The sequence below is a fragment of the Lepidochelys kempii genome, chromosome 25 (assembly GCF_965140285.1).
Source record: "Lepidochelys kempii isolate rLepKem1 chromosome 25, rLepKem1.hap1, whole genome shotgun sequence".
NCBI lineage: Eukaryota > Metazoa > Chordata > Testudines > Cheloniidae > Lepidochelys > Lepidochelys kempii.
In genome coordinates, this window is record NC_136404.1 from 14,225,382 (window position 1) to 14,251,195 (window position 25,814).

General features: G+C 50.9%; 1 protein-coding gene and 1 non-coding gene across 3 annotated transcripts in view; one reads left to right on the forward strand and one right to left on the reverse strand.

Moving 5' to 3' along the window:
• Positions 1-419: 419 nt before the first annotated feature.
• Positions 420-526, forward strand: LOC140903429 (U6 spliceosomal RNA). The gene has a single exon (XR_012156246.1). It is a non-coding gene; the product is annotated as a U6 spliceosomal RNA (small nuclear RNA).
• Positions 527-3,902: 3,376 nt separating this feature from the next.
• Positions 3,903-25,814, reverse strand: part of R3HDM4 (R3H domain containing 4) — a 32,514-nt gene continuing 10,602 nt past the window's right edge. The window contains exons 2-8 of one of the 2 annotated variants that reach the window (XM_073323707.1): positions 23,016-23,170; positions 21,755-21,873; positions 13,596-13,719; positions 12,842-12,927; positions 10,003-10,088; positions 9,107-9,162; positions 3,903-7,341 (exon numbers count right to left, since the gene is read on the reverse strand). In XM_073323707.1, coding sequence (XP_073179808.1) covers positions 7,238-7,341; positions 9,107-9,162; positions 10,003-10,088; positions 12,842-12,927; positions 13,596-13,719; positions 21,755-21,873; positions 23,016-23,170 — 730 coding nt within the window. In that variant the 3' untranslated portion in view covers positions 3,903-7,237. Of the gene's footprint in view, positions 7,342-9,106; positions 9,163-10,002; positions 10,089-12,841; positions 12,928-13,595; positions 13,720-21,754; positions 21,889-23,015; positions 23,171-25,814 lie in introns of both variants that reach the window. The other variant, XM_073323705.1, reaches the window with a different exon arrangement.

Sequence of the window (25,814 nt, forward strand, 5' to 3'; positions counted from 1 at the left end):
GGGAGCGGCCAAGGGCCAGGGCTCGGCTCCGGAGCCCGAAGAAAGGGAGGAGGCGACTCGCCCCGCTGGCCCGTCTCTGTCAGAGCGGGAGGCGGTCTCGGAGCCGTTTGTGGACAATTCGCTCAGGCATCCCGCAGGGCAGCCCCAGTGTGAGGGCCTCCTTCAGCCGAGGGCGCTGCTCTGTTAATTTGCATACATTCCTACCCATAATGCCAGACGGCTGAGAAGCTGAGATGAGGGCCAAATTTAAGTGGATTTAATGAAAATAAAAGGTTATTATGAAATAAAATAATGATATGTATTAAGTAAACAAGAATATTAATTAGGTACATATAGTTGACAACATACTAAGATCACCCTCAGTGAAAATAAAATAAATTTGTAGAGATATAAATACTGAGCTGGTCCACCTTGAATTTGTGCTCGCTTCGGCAGCACATATACTAAAATTGGAACGATACAGAGAAGATTAGCATGGCCCCTGCGCAAGGATGACACGCAAATTCGTGAAGCGTTCCATATTTTTCTTGCCTGCCCTTCCCCTCTTGTAAGGAAACCTCTCCTTAGGGCATTTCTGTTAACTCCCTCTGCAGCAGGGTTTTACAAATTACCCTAGTATTTGGGGCTGGGGCTGCCCAAATATCCCCCCCCCCACCCCCGCCAAGAAAAACCCTCTGCCTTTGGGAAAGTCCAAGGCCCCACCCCACAAAAATCTCATTATTGAGAGGAACCCAAAGCAACTCTTGCATATTGAGCTTCCCCCATAACCCAAACTTACCCCACAATCTCACTCTTCATTCCCCAAATACATAGACCCAGATCCACCCCACTGTTTTTTCTACTGGGTTACATACAAATAACTCTAGTATCTTGGTATTTGCATCCATGCAAATAAACCCCAGCAACTTGTTATTTGTGTAGACCCAAATAAACCCCAATATCTCAGTATCCAACAAAACTTCACTATCTCAAGTAAATTTGCAGAATTCCCCAGGCTCTCTCTCTTTAGGGAAAGTGACCTGCCATAATCTAATTGGCATGAGTTCCTGCCTGGCTTGGGATTTTGTTACACCCCATAACTTGGACCAAGTTTGCCTGAAGTTCAATGAACCCAGATCAAGTTTTAAGTCACAGCCAGACCAAGTCTGGAGCCAGCCATGTGGGGGCTTGAGGTCGGCACAAGTGAGTGCTGAGGTTCAAGCAAGCTGGGGAGTGAGTTTTGGAGTGAATCAGGGATGCTGAGGTTTGAGCAAACACCCACCCACCATCCGGTGCCAGGGTGGGATCTGTGGTTTCAACATGAAACTTCAGGGACCTGCAGAACACGCTGCCAGCTGCTTCATTCAAACCAGAAAATTCCCAAACACAACTACGTTCACTGCTGTTGCTGGGGAGGAAATCTGTGCCAAACCCCATTCTCATGGGCATTGGCAGTTTCATGTCCTCCTGGCTCCCATGAGCTGGGGAGGCATGGTGGGGGTGCAGAGAATTACCGCCCCTAGCGACCACCCTGACTTACCCAGCTCCTTGACCTGTTCCCATTCCCTTTTCACGCTGCCCACTCCCGGGAACAAGAAACAACCTGAGACCTGGGGATGCATTCAGCTTCTTGACAGCTGGGCAGCCCTCTTTTAATTATTGTTAGCTCTCTTGTGGTAGTAGCCGGCAGGCTGTGTCATGGACCAGGGCCCCAGGGTGCTAGGGGCTGCACAAACAGACGCTCCCTGTCTCCCACTTTGCATGATGCAGTGTGACCAAGCAGGGCCTCTGGGACAGTTCTCTCTCCCCTGGGGGGGCTTAAAGTCACTCCTCTGGCCTGGCGCTCTGCGGACACACCTGAGGCGCTGGGTTGGTCCCCCAGGGGCATGCAGCCAGCTGGTTTCATGTGTGTGCATGGTGCACCTGGCAAGTGGAACAAAGCACTGTGTCCCTTCCCCCCTCCACATGATCACCCCTGCTCCTCCACCCTGTCCAGCAAAGGCAGATGGAGGCCGATCTAATGCACTTGCAAACCCCAAATGAAAAAGTGCAAGATGAGAAAACCAGACAGAGAGCAGCTGGTGCTGGGAAGCCCCGTGGGCTCAGTCGTTGAGCCTGCTGGCTCCAGTCAGAACGCGCAGGGGGCTTCAGAGCGATGACTGTTCCACGCTCAGTCTCGGCTCTGCCGGAATGAACCAGCCAGTTGGGCTGGCCAGAGGCCTCTCAGTCACTGTGATCCCCCTACAGCTCTCCCTCCGTGCAAGCTTGCTTCGCTCCCCGGCTCCTGCCTTCCCCCGGCAGGGGGTAACACTTCTCCGCCATGGGTGGCGATTAGAGACCTCCTAGGGCTGCCTGGGGAGCCAGTAAGTGGCAAGAGCGAGAGCGAGCGCTCCACAGGGCTCCATCAGACTGGTGCCTTTAATGCCCGTGTGCCTGTGAATAAAGCTGCTCATTAGGGCCCAACTGCCCTGAGTTTCCATGTTCAACTGCAGCTTGCAAGGGGCTAAGGCAGCACCGTCTGTCCAGAAGCAGGAGAGATAAGGCACAAAGCCCAGCCCCGTGACCCTGGTCCCACTTTCAGCTTAGGCTGGGGTGGGGTGGGGTGGGGAGGGGACCGAACGGGCATCTCCCCGGCTCCCTAGAATCCAGGAGTTTTGGGGAGTGTGCATGTGGCCCCAAGGGGCAGATGTGTGGCTAGATGGAGGGTGATTGTCAGTGATCCAAGGGGGCAGGTGCATGAGTGATGGAAGGATGAGAGAGGGGGCTGGAGAACTAAAGAGAGTGGGCAGAGAGAGCCACAAGAGACTGACTAAAGAGGGACTGAAAGAGACAGCAGAAGGAGGAAGACGGGGCAGATCACAATAACATCCCCCCCAAGAGAACGGAAGATTGAAAGAAGAGCAGAGGATCTGGACCAAGCTGTTCAGATTTTGGATCCTTACTCACAGGTTGTATCAGGCTTCTGATTCTACCCACTTTTTCCTCTTCCCCCCCAGCCCCCTGCTGCCAAGAACAGGGGAGTCTGCCAGCCCCGTCTCCATTAATATGGCCACACAAGGGGGTTGCGGGTGATGGGGGGGTTTCACGCCCATGCTCTTGTACAGAACAGGCAAATACAAAGCAGAGACGTGTGTTCCTGCTGGTGGAGCGAGCCGTTGTCCCATTTCTCGTCTGGGTGCTGAGTGGCGCTTGTGCCCGGCCAAAGATGCTTTATTTTGTTAGAATGCAATTTGCAAATGAACATGGGGCTCCTGGATCCAGGGGCTGAGAGCACTGGCTGGAATTAAGGCTGCTGAAGGTAGATGGGCTGCAGGCTTCCCTAGCGTAGATACGACCACGGCCTTTCATCTAAGCTGCAGCCTCCTCCCTGCTTTGTCTGTGTTTGACAGTTTAAGAAATCAGCTATTATGGAGAACAAAGCTCCATAATACATAGTAGATAGGTGTAAATTATATTTTCAATCACTGTCAGTTTCACAACACCCAGCCTGCTAAGTGGATTTAAACTCAGCGGGTGGTGGCAGCTGGCAGTGCTACATCAGAAGCCCTGGAGTTTCTTCCAGTTAGGATGATTCACAAGTTAATTGCCTCACGTCTGAGCACGACGGGATATTCCATTAGGCCAGGTCTTCACTATGGACCACACAGCGGCACAGCCGTACCGCTGTAAGGCCTCCTGTGTAGCCGATATAGGCTGATGGGAGAAAGCTCTCCCACCGGCGTAATTAAATCACACCTCAACGAGGGTCTCCTGCCAACACAGCGCTGTCCACACCACGTGCTTTTTCCACACCCTTCACCGACAAAAGTGCTTGTGTAGACAAACCCTTAGCGTCCTACACCTCTTGCTAACAATACCACCCTCAAGCCCTGGCTTGGACAGAGGGCGATCGCTATGACGCGACACACGAGCAGACAGATGACTCCGGAGCACCATGATTTATTGTCCTTGTGCACATACCTTCCCCAGCTGAGTCAGCTCACAAGGAATCGTTTTTTTCCCCTTTCAGCAGAAGCCCCGGTTTTGGCCTCTGGTTTACAGCAGGCTAAAGCATTACCAACACCACACAGTCACCAGTCCACGCATGGATTTGCTCAGGCACAGCAGGTGAATGCTGTGGTGAGAACAGGGGACGGTCCTTTCAACAGAGGCAAGAGCTAGGGCTGGCAGGTACAAGTGACACAATTAAAAAGAAAAATTGATAACCATTCCCGGAAGCACGACACACAACATCCATGTCCACGTTACAATCCGCAGTACGGTCCTGATCGGGTGCTGGGCTGCACAGAGGCACTGTCCGGGCCAAGATCACTTTGGTTTGCGCCATCTCACCAGACCAGGAGCATGGGCTGGAGAGGCAGTGTGCAGAGCTGGCAGAAGGGGACGCCAGGCCCCAGGGCAGAGCAGAGCAGGGACTGTGGCAGGAGTTTGCCTTTTCTGCCCAGAGCAGCTCCCAGAATAGTGCGTGGCTTTGACACGCACAAAAGTGCACCCATGGGAGGTCAAGGGCTGCGGTCCGCTATGCTGCATTGTCCAGCTAGAACAGACCCCCACCCACACCCAGGAGAGCCTTGCTGTCCAAAGCAAATCAAGGGTCCTCCACTGTAGGATGAGAGGTTGTTTTGCTGAAAAAAGTTTTTTACATCCAGCTGGTTTACAAGGGAAGAGGAGATGTCAACGGAGCCCGATTCTCCACCCACTCAGTGTACAGCCTCACTCACGAGCTACGCTGGTGCTCAGCGAGAAGAGGGGAAAGGGGCCTGATCCTGCCCTCCGGGGGCCTAATTCTGGTCACTAACCCATATAAGTCAGGAGTAACTCCAGTGAAACCAAGGGAGCCGCACTATAGCGGAGAGGAGAATCAAGCCCCGAACCTGTGCAGAGAGTACAAGTGCGCGGGCCTCAGTCGGGATTCTTTACTGCTCACAGCTGCAGAGAATCCCAACACAGGAGCGTTTCCCCACAGGGCTGATCAGACACAGGCAGTGCGGGATGGTGGAGAATCAAACCTGGCCCATCCCTTTAAACCAGCTGCTATGTACAGGTGAGAGCAGCTCTTGATATGCACCAAATGAAAAACCCCAACACGTAGTATACATATTAAAAACCACACATATCCGAACAGGCTCGTTACAGCACTAGAGAGCTGGAAACGGAGCCATTTAAATTGCGCCATGATATAAAACTCCCCCTGCCCTCCCCCCGCGCCAGATACCCCTGGCAGACCCAGGTGGCCCAAGCTGTGATGTTCAGCTCTGACCACCCAGCCACGCTTGCGAGCGGCAGGACTGCTAAGGCCCTGGCTTGGATTCCACAATCACCAACACACATCTGTATAAATGACACACTATTATATTAAGAAAAGGCCCCCACACTGCAGAGAAAGCCAGACCTTTGTGTTACTGTCTCACTGATAACTGTACCAAAGCTTAAACAATAGCGATCTGGCTTCAGAGGGCTGTTTGCTCAATGCCAATCTACACGGAGACACTAAACAATGGGCTAGTTACTCCCACTCAGGGCTGGCTCCCTGGACAGCTTCTCCGCTGAGCTTCTGTCAGAACTAACAGATCGCTCTCCCTAGTCCAAAACCAAGCAGCCAGCAGGGGAGGGGGGCGCTGAGTCCTGCTTGGACACGTCTTTGAGCTTTTCACACAGATATTTCCCTCCTTTGCCAAGGCTAGGTAAGTGCTAATGCATGCATTCGGTGGGATCTACACCCCCTATATGCCACTGGATTGTATCCAGGGCTGACCCTGCGATGTTGTAAAGCGCTCTGTGGCGAGTGGAAGTAGGGTTAGGCACCAGCCAAAGCAGGCTGTTGCAGTCTGTGGTAATTGACCCCAGACACTTCCCCTGCCTCCCTGGTCTGTGAAATGCAATTTACAAGTTATATGTTCCAGGCAGCTGCTGGACATTCAGGTCCTGATTCGGCAAAGCACTTCAGCCACTGCTGAAGCTTTAGACTCCTGTTGAAGTGTTTACTGAGCTGGGGAAGGAGACCAATTCAGATGCTCAACGGCAAGGTCAGAGCCACTGAAATGCTAAGACCGAAAGGAAACTGTTTTGTCACAAAAATACTGCTCCAAATTCACCCCCGGGGGAAGCCAGAGGCACCCAGGGACAGGCTGTTTGTGTTTAAATGAGCTTCCAGGGAGCGCAGCTACTGCTGGGAGATAGCGCCACACCCAAGGCAGGGCTAGGCAGACTGGTCTCACACCATAAGTGTGGTGATATCTGGCAGCTGCAGCAGGTCCTGGAGTCTCCCTGCCAAGCTAAGAGGCCAGTGAGTCAGAGAAATGAGGGCAGGATGTGGCCCGAAGGGGCTGAGATGAAGGGCCCATCTCCACTATTCAAGAGCGATCTTGTTCCCCAGCACCAATAAAAGCACATTTCCATTTTATGAGAACAGGACTTTCACCATCGCCCCGAACCTGGCTGGATTCTGAATCCGGAACATGGCTTGGGGGGCAGAAGAGACACAATCAAGATCCCATCTACACTACAAGAGGGAACAGTGCTGCAACAACAGCTGATATGCATTTGACAGTGTCGATGGGCCCTCGGAGGGAATCCTGCAGGGATGATGCTTCCTCACCTCCCACCAGTCTACAGGCAGCAGGGGAGACCCCTGGAGTCAGCTCCTACCACCCTCACCCGCAGGACTCTGCCCATCCAGGGCAAAGGCTTCAAGAGAGGCAGAGTCCTCAGTCCTGAACATGTCTTTGAGAAGGGGTTGGACACTTGAGCATGACAAAGGTTGATGTTTTGGGCTGTCCATAGGTGGTTCCATTCCGGACAGAGTGGGCCTCCTGGGGGGTGCTTGCAGGCCTCTGCCAGACCCCCCCGCCTGCAAGGAGCAGAGATGGTGCCCTCCACCAGGTACCAGGAGCGGTATGGAGAAGGCTTGGGTGGAACCAGGAGCACCCCAGGGGTGGGGAGGAAGCTGGAAGTCACACCCACGTGTTGCCAAGCTTGTGCCACACGGGGAAGAGACAGTGGCAGCTGCGGGAGATGCCTGCAGAGCTTCAGCGATGGGCAAGGGAAGACTTCCTGTCTTGAAGCAGGGCACAAGGGATGGCGATCTAACCCACTCCACACAAACCCACCCGCCAGTTAGGCCATTGCACAAGTGCAGAGAATCGTCGGAGAGGGTGGGGACACACCCCATTTGTACGCTGAGGACTGAGTGGACGGATAGCAGATCTGGGGATCGTAGAAGCCTTCAGAGCACCGAGTGGGATATCTTCCAGGCTTATCAGCTCATCTGCTCCAAGTAGGTGGACAGCAGTAACTCTGGGGGCAGGAAGACTCCGTGTTTGTTGCTCACTTTCATTTGGCGTTTCCCTTCAAAGTCAGAACCTGGACAGAGAGAGGAAGGAATCTGAGTTCTTTTTTCGGAGCCAGATCATGCCTCCATCTCTCACACAGTTAGAGCAAAGACCACAGGATTTGGGCCTGCAACTGGGGTCATATTCTGGGACCAAACAGAAAGATAAAGTGCTCTTCTACTCACTCACCCCAGCGATCAGACCAGGTGGGTCTCATTAGTTCCGATCCAGGGGGGATAAGCTAGACGAGCACCTAACACAGAGGCACCGACAGTGGTGTCCTGCCTGGAGAAAACTGCCAGCCACAGCCACACTCAGGAGAACTCTTGGGTTGAGGTTTGTGTTTGGTTACTTAAAGTTGACGTTTTCAAAGTCGCCTGAGGGTGCTGGGCAGCCAAGTTGATAAATGCAAGCCCCAAAGAGGAGGTAAGTTTGGGCCAGATCCGGAATGTTTGCATGCACTGGGTTAAGAACAGGGCAGGAGCACACCTGCTTGCAGATCCCACAATGACCTCTCACAGCACTGCCCAGAGAGAGGCAAGTAGAATCAGCCATGTTTTAATGATGGGAAAACTGAGGCACAGCATGATAATATGACTTGCTTGGCCCGGCCCACATCTGAGCTGCTAAACCACTTGTGCCTCCCAGCTGCAAGGTGCTGTATTCCCAGTAGGATTTGTATGTGCTCATTTCCAACACAAAAAGTTAGCCTCGCCCGTGAGCTCCCTTCACACACAGACCGCACGCAGCATGCCCTTCCAGCCCATAACACCCTCCAGACAGACACTCTCCTGCTGGCTTCTGGTGGCCAGGCCAGCTCGCTGCCTGGAAGGGAGCCGCAGACAAAGGCTGATGCAACAAGAGACTGACTGGGCCAAGCGAACAGCTGGTTGTTTTGAACCCACTGAGCCAAACCTCCCGATGAACAAGTGGAAGGACGGAAGCATGCTCACTCCCCAGTGAACGGCTCACCCAGAGCAGCAGCCGATAGCGAGATCAATTCTAGGGCCGGCAGGACGTCTCCCAAGGGCTCAGCCTTGCGGTGGGATGTCGAATCTCTGGGCCAAACTCGGCCCCGGTATAAGCAGCAGCAACTCCCACTGACTTGCCAACATGCCAGAGCGAATGGGGTTCCCAGCCCAGACATGCCACCCAACACACTCCAACTCCATCTCCCCTAATGCACACCCCGCTAGCTGTAATCAGTACTGCAGCTTGGGAACAGATTCCTTCCTTTCCCCACCCCTGGGCCTTGCCAGAGGGTGCATGGAATAATGACGCACAATGGGAGGGAAGCAAAGCCCAGGACAGTCGAGTGGGTTGCAAGAAGTTCATTGAGCTGTGTAATTAAGGGCTGCATCCTGGCGTTTGGATTCTTAGGATCTGGCCCTAAGAGGACTGGCCATACAGAATGGTGCTTAGCATTTGAGACAGCAACTTGCATTTCCAACTGCTGTACAAACAGTAGCTAGTCAAATCCGGCAGCACCCTAGCGGGGCAGGAATTAGGCACTGGAAGATACCTCAGGCTGCACGACTCCTCACTGGCACAGCTGGGATTACAATGCTGGAATTCCTGCCTCCCAGCCCCATGCAGCCTTCAAACAATCTCCCAGGGTAACCCACCTGACTCCCCAGCTCCCAGAGCCACGGGGAAACGCTGGCAGCGTGTGGTGAGAGTTATCTGGGAGCTGCAGTGGAAGGCGGGCAGGGGTGACAGAAGAGTGGGGAGGAAGAGGGCTTAGCTGGAGAGGCTTGATAGCAATGGAGAGAAGAGAACCAAAACAAAGCTCTTACTGGCAGAGACGAGGTCCATGTACTGGCAGAGGGCATGGAGCAGCAGCCGCTCAAAGCTGGAACAAAAACAAACCAACCGGGCTTTGGTCACAAGTGGTTCTTTAAACTCCACCATCAGAGCTCAGGGATCAGAAGCTTCACAGCACGTTAGGCCCCCGGCGGCAAACGAGCTATTGGTCTTGATAACCTGAGACTGGAGCTAATCCGGCCATCTCTCTCTGAAGAGGACGGGTTGGTTGATTCCCTCTCCAGCGAGCGATCTGAGATCAGATCCGACTCTTGGGGTATGTCTACACTGCAGTCAAACACCCGGGGCTGGCCTGTATCAGCTGACTCAGGCTCGCAGGGCTATACAATCAGTGGAGACAGCCAGGCTTGGGCTAGAACCTGTGCTCTGGGACTACTGAGGGGGAAGGGTCCCACAGCCCGGGCTCCAGCCCAAGATTGGACATCTACACTGCGATTTTATAGCCCAGCAGCCTGAGCCCTCCCGAACGCGAGTCAGCTGCCATGCGCCAGCCACGGGCGTTTTCTTGCAGTGAGGACATACCCGCGTTTGGTGGATGGAAGGCAAACGACTGGGTTCGAGGGGATGCAGGCAGAGGCCTCCGATCCCCACAAGTCCATTGCAACAGGCATCTCCGAAGAACTCGAGTCAAAGGCCCCTTCGTGGGGCAGCTCTGTCTGGTTCGTGCCTGCAGTCTGCAAGATCAGCCCCAAAGATCCTGTGTACCTGACACCTTGACAGATTGACCATCACACACACCCAGTGACCTCATTACTAAGCGGGAACCAGCTCAAGCAGGAGTCACCATGCAAAACCCTCCCTCCTCCCACTTCCTCTGGGACAGGAGCAAAGGTGTCCTGCCGTCCCAGCAGCAAGGAAAAAGGATTACCTATTGTCCATCATTGCTGTGTAGACAGAGTGAGGGGTGACGGAGAAAAAGGCCAGTAACTCCTCCTCCAGACACTCCAGGGTCCCCTGCAAAAATGAGAATCAAGTGGGGGTGACAATATGGCTGAGAAGCTATTTGGAAGCTTGAAACCAGCATCAGGTCACCACCTGCAGGCTAGGAGCTGCATGCATCCAGAAAGCTGAGCCAGCCAACAGGCCGACCCGCAAACAGAATGCCACAAGATCCCAGACATCTCCCTCCAAAGTGGATGGTTGCCAGGATATTGGGTCTTCCATACCCCTGGGCAGCAAGCTTCCATGCCTGCGTGGTTTGTGTTCCCTACATGAAGTCACATTCTGCTGCCTCACCTGTGCAGGCAGGGAGTTGATGCACACAGCTGGTCACAGGGACCGGGCCTCAGGAACATCTCTGCTTTTGTAATCAGAGCCAGGTTTGGGAAAAAAATAAATATAATGTAGCATTTCAGATTTGACTCCTTGGCGGGTGGCAGATCAGCGAGTCCCAGCAGACCAGGCCCAGGTGTCAGGGCAGGTGGGCCCAAATGAGCAAATTCAAGGGGGGAGGCAGGGGTGATAATGGCCTGTCAGAGGGGGTGTGATGGGACAAGGGGCCAGCTGCCCAGTAAGATTGCCCTGGAACTGCTGTTCCAGGAGAGTAACAGAGCTGGCTGGGAGTGCAAAGCTGCACGAAGCAGGATCACCAGAGACCCCTGGGGAGGGAGGCTGTGAAACCCTGGGACAAAGGCTGGGCTGAGGGACCGTTTCACTTGCTTACGTTTGGACAATAAACCCAATCACAAGGATGCTGGGCATGGAAAGCTGGTGAGAAGCCATGCCATGTCACAGTGCCTTCCTGCAAGCCTTTCCAGACCCACTGAGAGCAACGGATCAAGATGTAGGACGTGAAGCACCAGCCTTTAGCTGTTACCAATGGAGAGGGAAAATCATTCCAATCAGGGCATTGGATCAGGACCCCTGGGTTCTGTTCTCAGTTCTGCCACTGATCCATGCAGGATCTTGGATAGGTCACTTCTCTCCGCAGCCTCAGTCTCTTTAATCTCTGTATTTGCCCAGTGCCCAGCATAATGAGCTCCTGATCTCCAGTGGGGCATCTAGGCTCTGCTGCAATACAAATCATTCAGATGGGTGTTTGGTGGGGATGGGACGGGGGAACCTCGTTCTCTGCAGCATGAGGCAAGCAAGAATCCAGGAGCAGCAGCTCCCAGCTCCAGAGCTTGTGAAAAGAAACCTCAGCGCTGGTGTGTTTCCCCTAAACAGTCTCTCCCAGAAAATATTTACATTCCTGTTAACAACGGAGCAGCAGCTAAAAGGCCTCCGGGAGGTTACTCTAGCTTCCTGTCTCCCGCCTGCCCCCGAGTATAATAAGCGAGGAGCTACAGCACAGCTCTTTGGAGCACCGTGACCTAAGAAATTAGCGGCAAAGATTGGTGCAATTGGAGAGCAAATCAGAGCAGCCACGCCAGGCACAAGCTGGAGCTGCTTTTAAAAGCAGGTGCTGAACAGAGGCAGCAGAAAAACAGACCAAGAAAATTATAGCACTGAAAATCAAAATCAAAGGAAGCGGAGACCAAGGGCCCTTCGGTAACAAGGGATAATTGTCAGTGTATGCCTAATGATGTGCCTGGTCATACCAGATCAAGCGTAATGTCTTCCTCCCATCAGTGGAGGTGCATGATGGGAGCGTGTACCCAGCCGGTAAAGTCTAGATACCCTTGTGGATCCTTCATGTCATTCCCTTCCCCACCTCCTTCCTACAGACCTTGCTCCCTTCTTTCTTCATGTTTGATCATCAAACTCTCGCAGAGACAACGTCATCCTCTGGCGCGAACCAGGGCTAAGGCGTCAGATGCCCTGGAGGGATAAATCCTCCATCTCCGGAATAGGAACAGCACAGGCTGGGGCAGAACAAGCTTCCCCGCAGCGGCCTGCCAGCGCCCCTCAACCCAATGTGGAGAGGCCGCCTCTATGGAGGAGGCTGGTGCTGTCTCAGTGCCCCACTGGTTCCTTGGTTTTCCCCCTGCCGAAGTTTATTAATAAAGGGAGGGCAGCTGTGATTTGTGTGATGTGGACACACCAGGAGCTAGCTGGAGACCTAGAGACACTCGACCCTCTAGCCCCCGCCCCCAGGGACTGAACAGCCAGCAGATGACAAGAATTCAGTCCTTACTGACCCGGATCACATTGAAAACCCACAACCTACAGATTACAGGCTCCATTTCCCTCCTGCCCCACTCCCAAAATCTCTGAACCACTCTGTTCTTGAGCGGACTAGACTTCTCTGGTCACACCCTGTGCACTGCGATTTCGACACCTGATTCCCATGAACTGTACGGGGTGGAAACTTCAACCCAAGCTTCCTGTGTCAACTGCAGCATCTTCAGCATCCACAATCTGCAGCTCGTGACGTACCTGTGCTGGCCTTAAGCTAACGAGCTTGCTAAAAATAGCAGCGAGGCCAGGGCGGCTTGGGCTGCGCAAGCCCACCTCACCCCCCGGATACTTGCTTGCTTGTGCGGCTGGCACCACCGCGTCCTCACTGCTCTTTTTAGCGAGCTGGCCAGATTGAAGCTAGTGCAAGTGCATGAACACGAGCTGCAAATCACACCGCCAGCTGCAGCGTAGAGATACCCTCGTGTAGCAAGCTGCAGCCGCATCAGGAAGAGTCAGAACAAGCCTTGGCTCCACCCACTGGATAGAAGGGGCACGTGGGTTACCGACCCTATAGGAAACTTCTAGTTCTAGATGGGAGCTTCCGGCACCTGGACAGTCACCAGACCAATGACGTGACAGGGTCTCACCATGGGGATCCTGCCTCGTCTCAGCGTGGTGCGAAGCCGGCGGCTGATGCGCTGGAAACATTCTTTCGGCGTGTAAGCAGGATGCTCTGGAGGAAACAAAGAAACAGATTTAAAGAATCGGCATTCCCAGTGTTGTTCAGGGATGAGACAGCTGTAGCCGCAAGCCAGGGACTTGAATGAATGTTGGAGAAACCAGGCAAATGCAGAGTGAAGGTCGCACTCCTCAAACAAGGTGCACAAGTCACCATAACTCTGCCCCAGTGGGGATGTCAGCCAGGCATCTTCTCTTCTTAGCATGTGAAGGGCACAAGAGGCAGCAACCTTCCCCACCAGTGGAGGGGCATGCCGAGGGCAGCTTGGCCAAGAGGGATCTGGAACAGGAAGAGGCACGCTGTGCCAGTCACCCCAGTGATTCCCTGCAGCTGCAAGCCCCGTACGCCTGGAATCAGGGAGACACAAGTTGCTTCCCCCCTGTCCTGAACCAGCCTCAGCACCAGCACAGGGATGAACTTACCCCCATAGCTCCGGGTGGCATGACCTGCCCCCTCTCACCTCTGTGGGGTCCGGGCAGACATACCTGATAAACTGAGGCTCAATATTAACTAGGTCCCTGCTGATTCTTTTAGCAGAGAGGGCAGGTTGTCACGCTTCTCTGGCACAGAGTGATGGGGCAGCAAGGTGATGCCCGGGAACGTAACACCCACTTCAAGATTCAAAGTCACCCCTGTCCAGCCTTTCCTTCCCCTCTCGGTACCTTTCCACGTGTCCTCTGCTTTAACAGGGAGCTTCCTCTTGTGCTTCTTCTTGGCCTCTTCCTCTAGGTAGAGCAGGACCCGCTCCTGTTCCTCCCCAGACCGGTTCATGAAGTCATTCCAGATCTGCGAAGGGAAGTCACACCACAATTTCAGTGTAGATGTGTGCAGGGGACTCCAATTCAGTCACCAGAACTCGGCCACTTCAGGTACATGCAACGCCGTGGTCTCCTGGCACCACCTGAAACTTGGATAAATTACGGCCTCTCTAGCCAACCCCCACAGACCTTGGAGCTTGTCAGATGGGGCCAATCTGTTCAGTGAAGTCCTCGGGCAGCCTAGAAAATCCACAGCCTGCAAGGAACAGAGATGAACAGACTACTTGACAGGAAGAGCCTTGCCTGCCTAGCCCTGCCTTTGTAACAATGCCTGAGTTCGCATCAGAGATACTGGATCAGAGTTTGGAGCTCGTAACACCAGGGCTCTGAACTTGATACTTATTCATTCTGGGAGCAGCTCAAGGTGTTAGTTCTGATCCAAGAAATTCTGCACGGCCCTGGTGTGGCAGTGATCCCCCTCCAGGAGGTTTTGCTGTCAGGTCCTGGGGCTGAAAGCGCTGGAACCTGTGGCAGGATATTCTCAGAACGGGCTTTGGACTTTGCTCCTCTGGCCCCTGGAATATTCCAGGACTCTCCGCAAGATGCATCTGTCTGGGTCAAGCGGTTCACTGATCACCAGATTGTTTCAGGGGCAGGAAATGCAGGTTTGCTGTCTTTTTTGGACCCAACCTATTAATGGGTTTTTTAAATGAATGTGATGAGTGCTGAAATGATGGTGCCATTTATGAAATCCAACTGATCTCAGAGCTAAAGGCTAATTAGTCTTTCTAACCCACACCACACTTTGATCATAAAAGGTTACAGGCATACTGGGTTTATTACTGGTTTCAGTCCTGCACTCACAGCACCAGCCCTGCCCCTGGATCTTAGATAAGCTGGGGAGAGATCAGCTTTCTCTGCCTTAAAAAGCACACACGAGCAAGGTGATGCTCTATTCTATTGGTCAGATTCCAAGGCCAGAAGGGACCATTGTTATCATCTAGTCTGACCTACTGTATAACACAGGCCAGAGAACTCCCCCAAAATAACTCCTAGAGCAGAGCTTTTAGAAAAACATCTCATCTTGATTTAAAAATTGTCAGTGGTAAAAAATCCACCACAATCCTGCATAAACTGTTCCAACAATTAATTATTCTCACCATTAAAAATTTACACCTCATTTCCAGTCTGAATGTGTCTAGCTACAACTTCCAGCCAGTGGATCCTGTTACACTTTTCTCTGCTAGCTTGAAGAGCCCATTATTAAATATTTGTTCCCCTGTAGCAGGGTGGTCACCTGCTCCTGCCTTAAAAGGCTTAAAACAGCCCGGGGAGAGGGCTGTGGCAGGGAAGGAAAAGCGGGGCTGATTGGGAGAAGCAGCCTCAGCTGGGGGCCATGCGCCAGTCAGGCGGCAGCTGGCCCTTATAAGAGGACAGTGGGCCAGGAGCACACAGAGTCTCCTCTAGCTGTGGAGGGAGATGGGCCTCGCTGCTGGGGAGCGTACCAGGGTACCTGAGGTGAGGCAGTGCTGGGGAAGGCCAGAGGAGCTGGGAGGCTCCAGACTGGAAAAGCCCCAGGCTGCAGGCCTGGCAGACGGCCTAAAAGAGGGTACTGGGGTTGCAACAGGGCAGCCCAAGGGTAAGCAGAGGCAGCCGGGTCCAAACCCCTCTTGCCTATGACGACTGGCTTATACAGACTGCAGTTGACCCCAGTGAAAGGGGGCTAGATGGGGACTGGCAGTAGTCCATAGGCTGCGGTAAGGTGGGGATAGAAGGTGGGGGGTTCCCTGGGGAGGGGAGACCCAGATCTGTGGGGTATTGCCTGAAGGGGCAGCACCCCAGGTAAAAGGGCACCAGTGTCTGGGAGGGACACAGGGGCCAGCGATGGCGAGACACCGGCAGAGGGTGCTCCTGAGCTGGTAAAAAGAGATAATTCCCAGACAGCCAGCAGGAGGCACCGCAGGGGTGAGTCGTGCCCCGTTACATCCCCATGTAGGTACTTATAGACTGAGGATCAAGTCACCCTTGAACCTTCTCTTTGTTCAGCTAAATGGATCGAGCTCCTGGAGCCTGTCATTATACAGCGTGTTTTCTAATCCTTTAATCCATCTCATGGCTCTTCTCTGAACCCTCCCCAGCTTGTCAACGCTCTTCTAAAATTAGGGACACCACAGCTGGACACAGCATTCTAGCAGAGGTTGCACCAGTGCCAAATACAGAGGTAAACTAACATCTCTGCTCCCCTCTTTATGCATCCCAGGATGGTATTAGCCCTTTTGGATATAGAGTTGCATGAGGAGCTCACGTTCAGCTGATTATCCACATCCCCCCCACAATCTTTCTCAGAGTCTCTGCTTCCCAGGAGAGAGTCCCCCGTCCAGGAAATATGGCCTGCGTTCTTTGTTCCTAGATGTATACCTTTGCATCTAGCCATATTAAAAATGCATATTGTTTGCTTGGGCCCAGCTTGCTAAGCTATTCAGACTGCTCTGTATCAGTGACCTGTCCTCTTCATTACTTACCACTCCCCCAATTTGTGTGTCACCTGCAAACGTTCAGAGAGGATTTTACAATTTCTTCCAGGTTATTCATCAAAATGTTAAACCACGCAGGACCAAGAACAGATCCCTGCAGAATCCTACTAGAAATGCACCTGTTCAATCAAGATTCAAAGTTTACAGTTACATTTTAAGATCTATCAGTTAGCCAGCTTTTAATCCACTTCATGTGTGCCGTGTTAAATTTGATATCTTTCTAGTTTTCTTTTTTTTAATAAAAACGTAGTGCAGTACTAAGTCAAATGTCTTACAGAAGTCTAAGTATTACATCAACACTATTACCTTTATCATCCAAACTTGTAACTTCAAAAAAAAAAGTTAATTTGAGGGGATCTGTCTTCCATAAACCCATATTGAATGGCTTTAGTTATACTACCCTCCTTTAATTCTTTAATAAATCAAGTCCTGTATTAGCTGCTGCGTTATGTTGCCCTGGATCAATATCCTACTGACAGGCCTATCATTACCTAGGTCATCCCATTTACCCTTTTTAAATATTCTAGTCTTCTGGAACTTCCCCAGTGTTCCAAGACTTTTTGAAAAAAAATCAATATTAACAGTCCAGAGAGCTCCTCACCAGCTCTTTTAAAACTCTTGAATGCAAGTTATCTGGACCTGCTGATTTTTAAGATACCTAACTTTAGTAGCTGTTCTTTAACATCCTCTTGAGATACTAGTGGAATGGAAAGAGTGTTATCATAGGAGAGGACCCCCCTCCCCCAAATACAGAACAGAAATATTTATTGAACACTTCTGCTTTATTATTGACAATTCTACCAGTTCCATCTAATAATGAACCAATATCATTGTTAGGATTCTTTTTGTTACTAATATACTTAAACAACTCCTTCTTATTGTCCTTAATTCTGCTGGCCATATATTTCTCCTTTTGTCCCTTTGCTTCCCTTATCAATTTTCTACCATTCTTAGCTTCTGATTTATATTTTTTACTATCAACCTTTCATTTTTTATTTTATTTTTAAATTTTTTATAGTTGCCTTCATCTCCCCTTTAAATCAAGCTGGGTTTTTAACCAATATAGCCTTCTTCGATTGTGGCTTTTGGGGCATCTAGTAAAATTTTCCTAAGCAATTTCCAATTATCACTCACTCTTTTTTTATTAAATTCTTCCTCGGAGATGACTGGGCTCATAATTGTCTTCCACATTGTGAAACTGCATCTTTTAAAGCACCAAATATATATACTGATGGTCTGGACTTTATTCCGTTTGCACATTTTAAACAAGTCATGATCACTTGTACTTAAGCTACCATTAATTTTTAATTCTGTGATCTGTCAAGATGGAGTCTAATGTAGAATTCCCCCCAGCTGGATGCAACACTTTATGAGTTAGGAAATGGTTATCAATAATATTTAGAAATGTCACAGATGGTTTAGTACTGACAGCATGAGATATCCAGCTTGAGTCACTCAAACTGAATCCCCCATGATCACGTAGTTTTCCCCGACACACACACACACACGTTATAGGGAGGTGCATAAGGAGATGGTCATCCTGCTCCCTAGTGTGATTTGGTGATCTGTACCAAACACCAACTAATACCATACCTGGTGCTTTATCTGTTAGACACTGATCCATAAACATTCAACATCGTTTTCTTCCACGTTATCAGCAACTCAAAAACAGGTAATGCCATTTTTGACAGAGTGCACTCTCCCTTTTTTGCCCTCTTGATCCTTCCTAAATAGGTTAGAACCATTGATTTTAACATTCTACTCCTGGGACTCATCCCACAAGGTTTCAGTCATGCCATCTAGATCAAATGTATGCTCCTGAATAAGCTACTTCAATTCCTCTTGTTTGTTACCCAGGCTCCTAGCATTGGTGTACAGGCAATTAAATAATTTCTTCTCTTCATGTCCTTTGGTCCCTTGATTAATTTTTGTCCTCGGCATCCTGATTCTGTACTAAATGATGCTTGTATCTTCCCACCTTTTTACTCTCCCTGTTTGTTAGCAGTTTAATGCCCTCCTGACCATTCAAGCCAGCCTGTGCCTGAGAAAATCAGTTCCTCTTCTACCAAGATAGAGGCCATGCAAACTATACAGCCCCCTCTTCCAATAGAAGGTGGTCCAATGTTCCACAAAACCATACACCATTTACCTAACCAGCAGTTCACTTCCAGCATCTTCTGCCTTGCCTTCTCCTTTGTTTCTGGGATTTTTGAGAAGATCACTTGGACACTCCTCTTCTTCAGCACGCTTCCAAGTTCCCTGAAGACATCTTCTATCAGGGAGATCTCTCACAACACGGTATCATGAGTGCCTCTATGAACCAGCACCAATGGTTCCTTTTCCACAGAGTTCCAAATCCGATCCAGCCTTAGAGAGACATCTCAGGGCTTGGCTCCAGGAAGGCAGCACACCATTCTGGTTTCTGCTCGTCCCTTGCAAAATGTTGTTCTGATTCTTCTGAGCATTGAATCCCCAGCAAAGATAATCTGTCTTCCTCAGACCTTTGGAGAACTTTGTCGACAAGCTTGATTTTTCTGACAGGTTGGTCTAAGCTGCCATCCACACGTGTGTCCTGTACATTTCTCCATTCCTTGGGGCCGGCTGGATCTTGAGATTTTCTTCAGTTTCCATGTTAAGGACCTGACATTGATTGACAACTTTTAGCAGCATGGAATTCCTCTTGGTCCTCTGCTCTGGTGGTCCAAGCTTGCCCATCCTCATCTAACCCCAGCTGTGTAGAATGCCACTGTGACCTCTTGCCTCTGGTGATTACATATTGCTCGGTCTCTGACTGCTTGGTGGCCAGCTCCTTTCTTCCTTGAACCTGGAGTACTGATGTTTCCTGAGCCTGGCTGTCTAGGAGCTCCTCAGCTTCTGATTTTCAGTAGCGTCTCTACTTGCCCCTCCAATCTAAGAATTTTCTCCTCCGGCACAGCCACCAACTTGCCCAGGAAGTCCCTTCCGGCTTCAGGCAGGAAAGAAAACATGACATCTGTAGCAGGTCACTACCACGTGTTTACGCTGGCCACCTAAAAATAGCATGTAGAGCTGCACCTGGGAGAGCGCCTCTCACAACTCTCTCTGCAACTGTCCTGTTAGGTGCTTCCATTCATGGCTCAAGTGACTTTATGCCAAGTCTCCCTGCTTAGCTCAGCTCTGCCCTGCCCCTCATCACCACTCAGACTTCAGACAGACGAAACGCCACTCACTAAGTCCCGCTACCTCCAACCCCAGAGTCCGCAGCTACACCTTCCGACACTCCCCTGGGAGCTGCCTCTGTTCGCATGCAATGTTAAAAGCCTAAACATCTAAGATAGGAGAGAGAAGAAAACCTTTCCAAACTTCTTGTTACAAAGCAGATGGCTACATCTTGTCCAGCCAACGGCAGGATGAAGGTTTGGCAAGAGACCTGTTTTGATGGAAGTGACAGCGCACTGCAGGTCACACAGGGTTAAACATCAGGCACGAAGCAAGTTGTCTGATGCTGCAAGTGTCAAAAGTGGCATGGAGAAGGGCCAGACGAGGCAAGCCTTGATTTAGCAAGCACCTGTTTAGCAGGAAGTGCTGCTTGCTTTGATAGAGAGCTTCCTGAAACTGACAGCTCCTTTGAGCCAGACCCTGAGCAGGAACTAGTTTGGCGCTGGAGTTTTTGCTCCTATGCACAAAGCCTCAGTATCTCTGCTCCATCCACAGGCAGCCTCCAAGTCAGGACATTAGCCTGCCACATGATTTTTAAAGTTTGGTCCGACTACAGACCAGAAAAAGACCGACAAGGGAGCAGAAGGTGGTTTTCACCGTGCAGGAGAGATGGTCTCTGCAGACCTAGATGGAGCGTTGCATGTTGGGATGCAGTGCCACTAAAACACCGCAAGTTCCACTATGAACTCGGGCAACTTGCTGGGCACACCAAGGCTTTACCTGGTGTGACCATTCACCAGGCAGAGCATGGACAGCAACATTCTACCAGCTGTTTTTGTTTCCAGCCGTCACCCGCATATTGGCTGCCTCACACACCTGGGGAAGGTCTCAAATGCCAGGGCTGGAGACGCTGAAGAATGTTCCTCGCAGGACACGCTCCCTCCCAAGGCACCTGGTATGAATGGGCATCCCGGGCGGTTAAGTCAGTGAAGCAGGTGATGGGCATAACAGCTCATTACGACGTCCTACTCCAAGCCCTGGCCACTGAAGTCCTTCCCCCAGTTAATTACCCATTTAATCTCCTCACAGAGGAATGATTCTAGCTTTCCCGGGATGAGAGACCAACAAAAGCTGCCCTCTATTAAGTGAGCTTCTCAAATGATGCCCCTGCAGCATCTGCTTGTCATACAGCCCCAGGGGGCAGGAAGGCAGACAGAAACCATCACTGACCGGGCGAGTCAATAGCAAGCATTAAAACGCTGAGTTTCTTCACAGCTCTCTCAATTTCACTGCCTTAACGGAGGAAGCCATTGCGTTAGCTAGCTAACGGTTCTGCTGGGGCGAGCCCCCCCCCGTTCAGCTCATTGTGCAGGCTCTTGAGGGTTTCCTGGCACAGGCCACGCCTGCAGCTGCGACGGGCCCATGGACGGGGAGCTTGGCAATGTGCCACACTGTCTACATCACCCCAGAGAACTTGCCTCCCACCCTTTGACCCCCAAAAATAGACCAGGGAATTGGCTTCTTAGCTGTTGCAACGTCAACCCACCCCCTCCTGCCGTCCCATCAGCTGGAGGCTGTTTCTGGACAGAAAAGGGACTCCAGTGTGCATGAAGACATGGCCTCCCATCCCCATCTATAAATACTCCAGTGATCACCCCAGGATAGACCCGTCATAGGACAGCCAGGAGCTTGGACTTTAGAGATCATCTCCAAGGCCCCTGCCCAAGGGAAGCCTGAGAAGGCACATCACAGCTCTTCCCCCAGGCAGAGGAGTTTGCAATTGTCTGGCCCAAAGGTCTCCTGGTAGGGATTTCCGCTGCTTTTGAGGGAGGATACGGAGCCTTGCTCCAGCCACAGGAAGCCCAAGTAAACGGAAGACCCCTGAAAGCCAAGGGAGCACCAATCTTTCCATGCGTGCCAGCTTTGCCTGGAGAAGTCGCACAGCCCAAGGCAAAGGAGGGTGCATGAGGAATTGTGCTTAATTTGCATGCCAGCACTTGGCTCTCAGACGCGCTTGCTAATTGCATATGAAGCGAAGGCTCCCGCCCCACTCAGGAGCCCATGAGGTGCCCTGGGAAGGGCAGGATGGAAGTGCTTCAGGGAGGTTAAAAGAACCTTGAGGACCCAGTCTTCATCACTTTCCAACCAGCTAGACCCCCTGGCAGCATGGACTAGTGGGCTGAGCTCAAGGCTGGGAACGAGGAGCTCCTAAGTGTTGTTCCTGGCTCCGACACAGACTCACTGCGCAGTCCTGGCCAAGTCACCTCCTTACAGCACCGGGAGGCTGAGTGTTAGCCAATGTTCCTACAGCGCCGTTACTGTTACTGGACACTTTATGCCCAGGTTTCCCAGCGTGAGCCTGAAGCGGGTACGATCACCCCCGACACCTACCTCCATGTACGTCTCGTTGTTGCAGGCCTCTGTGAAGATGCTTGGGGCAGCAGAGTGAGTGAGTTCCCCATCATCATTCCCACTTTCGTCCCGCTCCAGCAGAGTCATCAGGTACCGAGCTAGGAAACAGAGCCCTTTAGAAACAAGGAGCGGAAGCTCCAGGCAGAGCGGCTCTCAGCAAGAGGGTTTCTGATTATTGGGAGTGACTCCAGCTTGAGTCCCAGCCTGGAGATCTAATGCTGACACAAAGCAAGAGACACACCTGCACCAGAGCTAGGGCTGGGCAGGACAAAGAAGGGGAATGGGGAAGGAGAGCTACCCAGGAGCCATGCCCTGCACTGGAAACATAAGCAGGAATTGTTTTTAGCCCCTTCCCATCCTCCCAAATCAAGGATCAAACATTCAACATGACAGACTCAAAGTCATCAAATCCCAATACGGGATTGTTCCCTACAGTACATTTCCCGGAGCTGTCCCAACCAGGTTTGGAGCCTCCACCATGTCCTCTGGGAGACTGTTCTTCCCTCGAACAGCTCAGACCACTCTGAACTTGTCCTCTCCTGAGATTTCCTCAGTTTCATCCCATTACTCCCCACCAGATCTCACATCAGGTAAGATCACTCACTCCACAGCTGGGCAGAACTGGATCAGCTTCACACCACCGCATCATGCAAACCCATCGCTAGCTGACTAGTCAAGATAGCGTCTTGGAAGTCATTAAACAGAGGGGCAAAATCTACAGGAAAATACATCAGGAGGGGCAGAGTCTGAAGACAGAGGGGCGGAGATCAGAGGGAAATATATTAGGGGACATTTTAAATCAGCAGCAGCACATTGGCCAAGGTTTGCACAGGTGACCATGCAATCTGACACACCTTAAATGGAGCTTGGTTTCATAGGGTGGATGCTCAGCACTTCTGGAAGTCAGGCCTCTTTAAAAGTTCTCAAGTTGAGTACCCAACCCCACCACCCCAAAAGGCACTTGACACCTGTGAAAGCCTTGGCCTGTTTGTCCAGAGGGCTCCGCGCAGTCACCTCTGCAGTGACTAGCTTCAAGCTATCTCAGTTATGTACCTGGCACACAGCCTGGCGATGAGCAAGTGCAGGCAGGGCCGGATTCCACCAGCCTCACTCACCATGAGCCATCCCTCATGCTGCAAGCAGCTCCCAAGGAAACAGACCGGACTACCCCAGGGGTAAGAGATTGCTTAGTGCTTAGGGGGAGGAGGCTGCATGAAGCACAAAAGGGCTTGCTCCTTACTGTTCTCCAGCCTCTGAAGGCTCTTGCGCCCCTTGGCCTTTGGGATGAGGTCGGAGTTGCGGATGGCCTGGTTAACGTAGTACTGCTTCCGTTTGGAGGGGGAGAACCTCTTGGATGGGGAGCTCCCCAGAGGAGGCAGGCAGTCTTCAATCCTCCTACAGAGGCACAGAGAACACACGGTGAGAGGTGTCACCTGCCAAGGGCTCTGTTCAGATCCTGAGACCACCACAGGCTGGCCCAGCTGAAAGGTTCTGGGGACCTAGGACAGGAATAGTAAGAAGAGGGGACTGCAGGGCAGCCTTGAGGATCGGATCAGCTGTGTCTGGAGAGCCCAGGGCTGGAATAGCAGTGGACCTGCAGGTCAGGACTGTGGGCCAGCACGAGAGCTCTGAATGGGGAACCCAGGACGGGGGTAGAGGTCAGGACTGAGATGCATCAGCAGAGCTAAGCAGAGGAGAAGCCCAGCAGAGGAAAGCCCAGATAACACCTATTCTCATCAGGCTTTGTGCCAGTCAATGACAAGTTCACCCGACGTCACAGTTAAAAGACTCCCAAAACAACCACCTCCGTTCTTCAGGCTTCAAAACCCAACTTGATTAGATTGCTTCAGTGGCCATGTAGTAACAACAAGATTTGATGCTTAATTAACACTGCCAACATGCAAGTAAATAGACAGTCTGGTTCTCGGCAGAATGAAGAAAAATTCCATCTGGCGGCCCAGATTCTCAGACACCCATAGACTCTGTTATTAAAACAGAGCAATGAGCGCACTCAGATGCCAGGTTAGAGAATGTGCTCATATGGGGGCTAGACCTGGGCAGGCAAGCCTCCACAACCAGCCAGTGGAGCGATCCCCAGAGGGACGTGTTTTGTTCTGCTACACCAGTGCAAATCTAGAGGAATTCAACTGGGATTTATGTAAGCATGAAAGGAGACTTGGGCTTGGTGATTTCTCAATGTTCCCTGGTGCGATGCATGAGCGTGGATGAAGTGAGACAGCTCCCTCCAGTAAGGGGTGACTACATCAAACCCTGACTTACACTTCTTCTAGCAACATTCCAGGGGGCATCAACCATAGCCGCTGACCCTCTGCACTTAGGCAAGGATCTCAAAGCACTTTAGAAAAGGTAAGTACTATGGTCTCAATTTGAGAGATTTAAAAAAAACCAGCCACATAGAGCACTTTAGGCCAGCTCTGGAAGTTTTGCACTGGCATAACTATTTTGGTTGGGGTGTCATTTTTCACCAAAATAGTTATACCTGGACAAAAGCCCTAGTGTTGCTGTATCAAGATGCCTTATACCAGTATATGTTGTTCCTGTCAGGGAAGGGGAATAAGCTATGCTGGTATAAGGCACCTTTATACTGGTATAACTGTGTCCACACCAAGGCTGTGCAGCTTGAACTGTATCACTGTAGTTAAAGCGGTAGCCCTTGTCTAAACACACAAGTCGTATGTGATTTGTCCAATTTCACGAAGCAGAGCTAGGAACAGAACCCAAGATCCCAGATTTTCTCCCCCGATCTAAAATGGGAGTGGAGGTGGTTAGTAACTCTGATATGTTCATAACTCTGAACAAAACATTATGGTTGTTCTTTCAAAAGGTTACAACTGAACATTGACTTAATACGGCTTTGAAACTTTACTCTGCAGAAGAAAAATGCTGCTTTTAACCATCTTAATTTAAATGAAACACACACAGAAACAGTTTCCTCACCTTGCCAAAAATTTTTTTTTAAACTTTCCCTTATTTTTAGTTTACAATTAACACCGTACTGTACTGTCTCTGCTCTTTTTGTTTATCTCCGCTGCTCCCGCCTGATTGCGTACTTCCAGTTCCAAACGAGGTGTGTGGTTGACGGGTCGGTTTGTAACGCTGGCGTTCGTAACTCTGAGGTGGTAACTCTGTTGGTGGCAACGTTATCCTAACCCCTATAGAAAAGTCACGAGAGAAAGCATGCACATCTGGAAAGTACAGGAAACCCATTTAGAGATAAAGCTACAAGCTGAATACCTTGCCTGCAGAGCAACCTGAAATTAGTGTATAAAAGGCCGAGCAGGGAAACAGAACTACTTGACCTTCAAAGTGAATACAACTGATAAATGAATGAGATACTCACTTGCTACTGCCCTCTTTGATACAGAGCAAAATGATTCCATCTACATCTACCTGGGCTGTTTGCCAATAACAAGCATTATTGCAATAAGCACCCAAATAGCGAAAGAAAAAGACCCAGCTTTGATGTATTCACACACTACAGGCTGCTTTGCTTTTATTGATCATATAAATCCATTTTCAAGGCCAGGGTTTTTATATTATGCACAGATACAGACACGGTCTAGCTCTGAGGTAGTTATTTTTTGTCAAGGTCCAGATTTCTTGGTCAAGGTATAGTCAAGGACCAGACCCCAGAGAGAACAACAAAATAATGATCATAACAAGTAAATAAAAAGATTTCAAGGTCTGTTCTAAAGCATCTGGCAGTCCAGATTTGGCCCACAGTCCATCTACTGACTACCCCTGGTCTAGCTGAACCTCTTGATAAATATTAAACCCAAGCATGAATTTAAGAGGTGTTCACTGAAGATTTAAGTTGACTGTTTTTCTTTAAGAGCACAAAACTTTCCATCTGATTATTTTTTAAAACCTGCAACTGTTACAATTAACACCCAAGATCAACTTAATTTAAGATGTTTCCCTATTCCCCACCCCCCACCTCACCCCCTCAATATCTCTGTGTCTGGCAGCACATTGTGCGCAATCAGTTTCACTGTTTGTTTCCCCTTTGGTTTGTGTG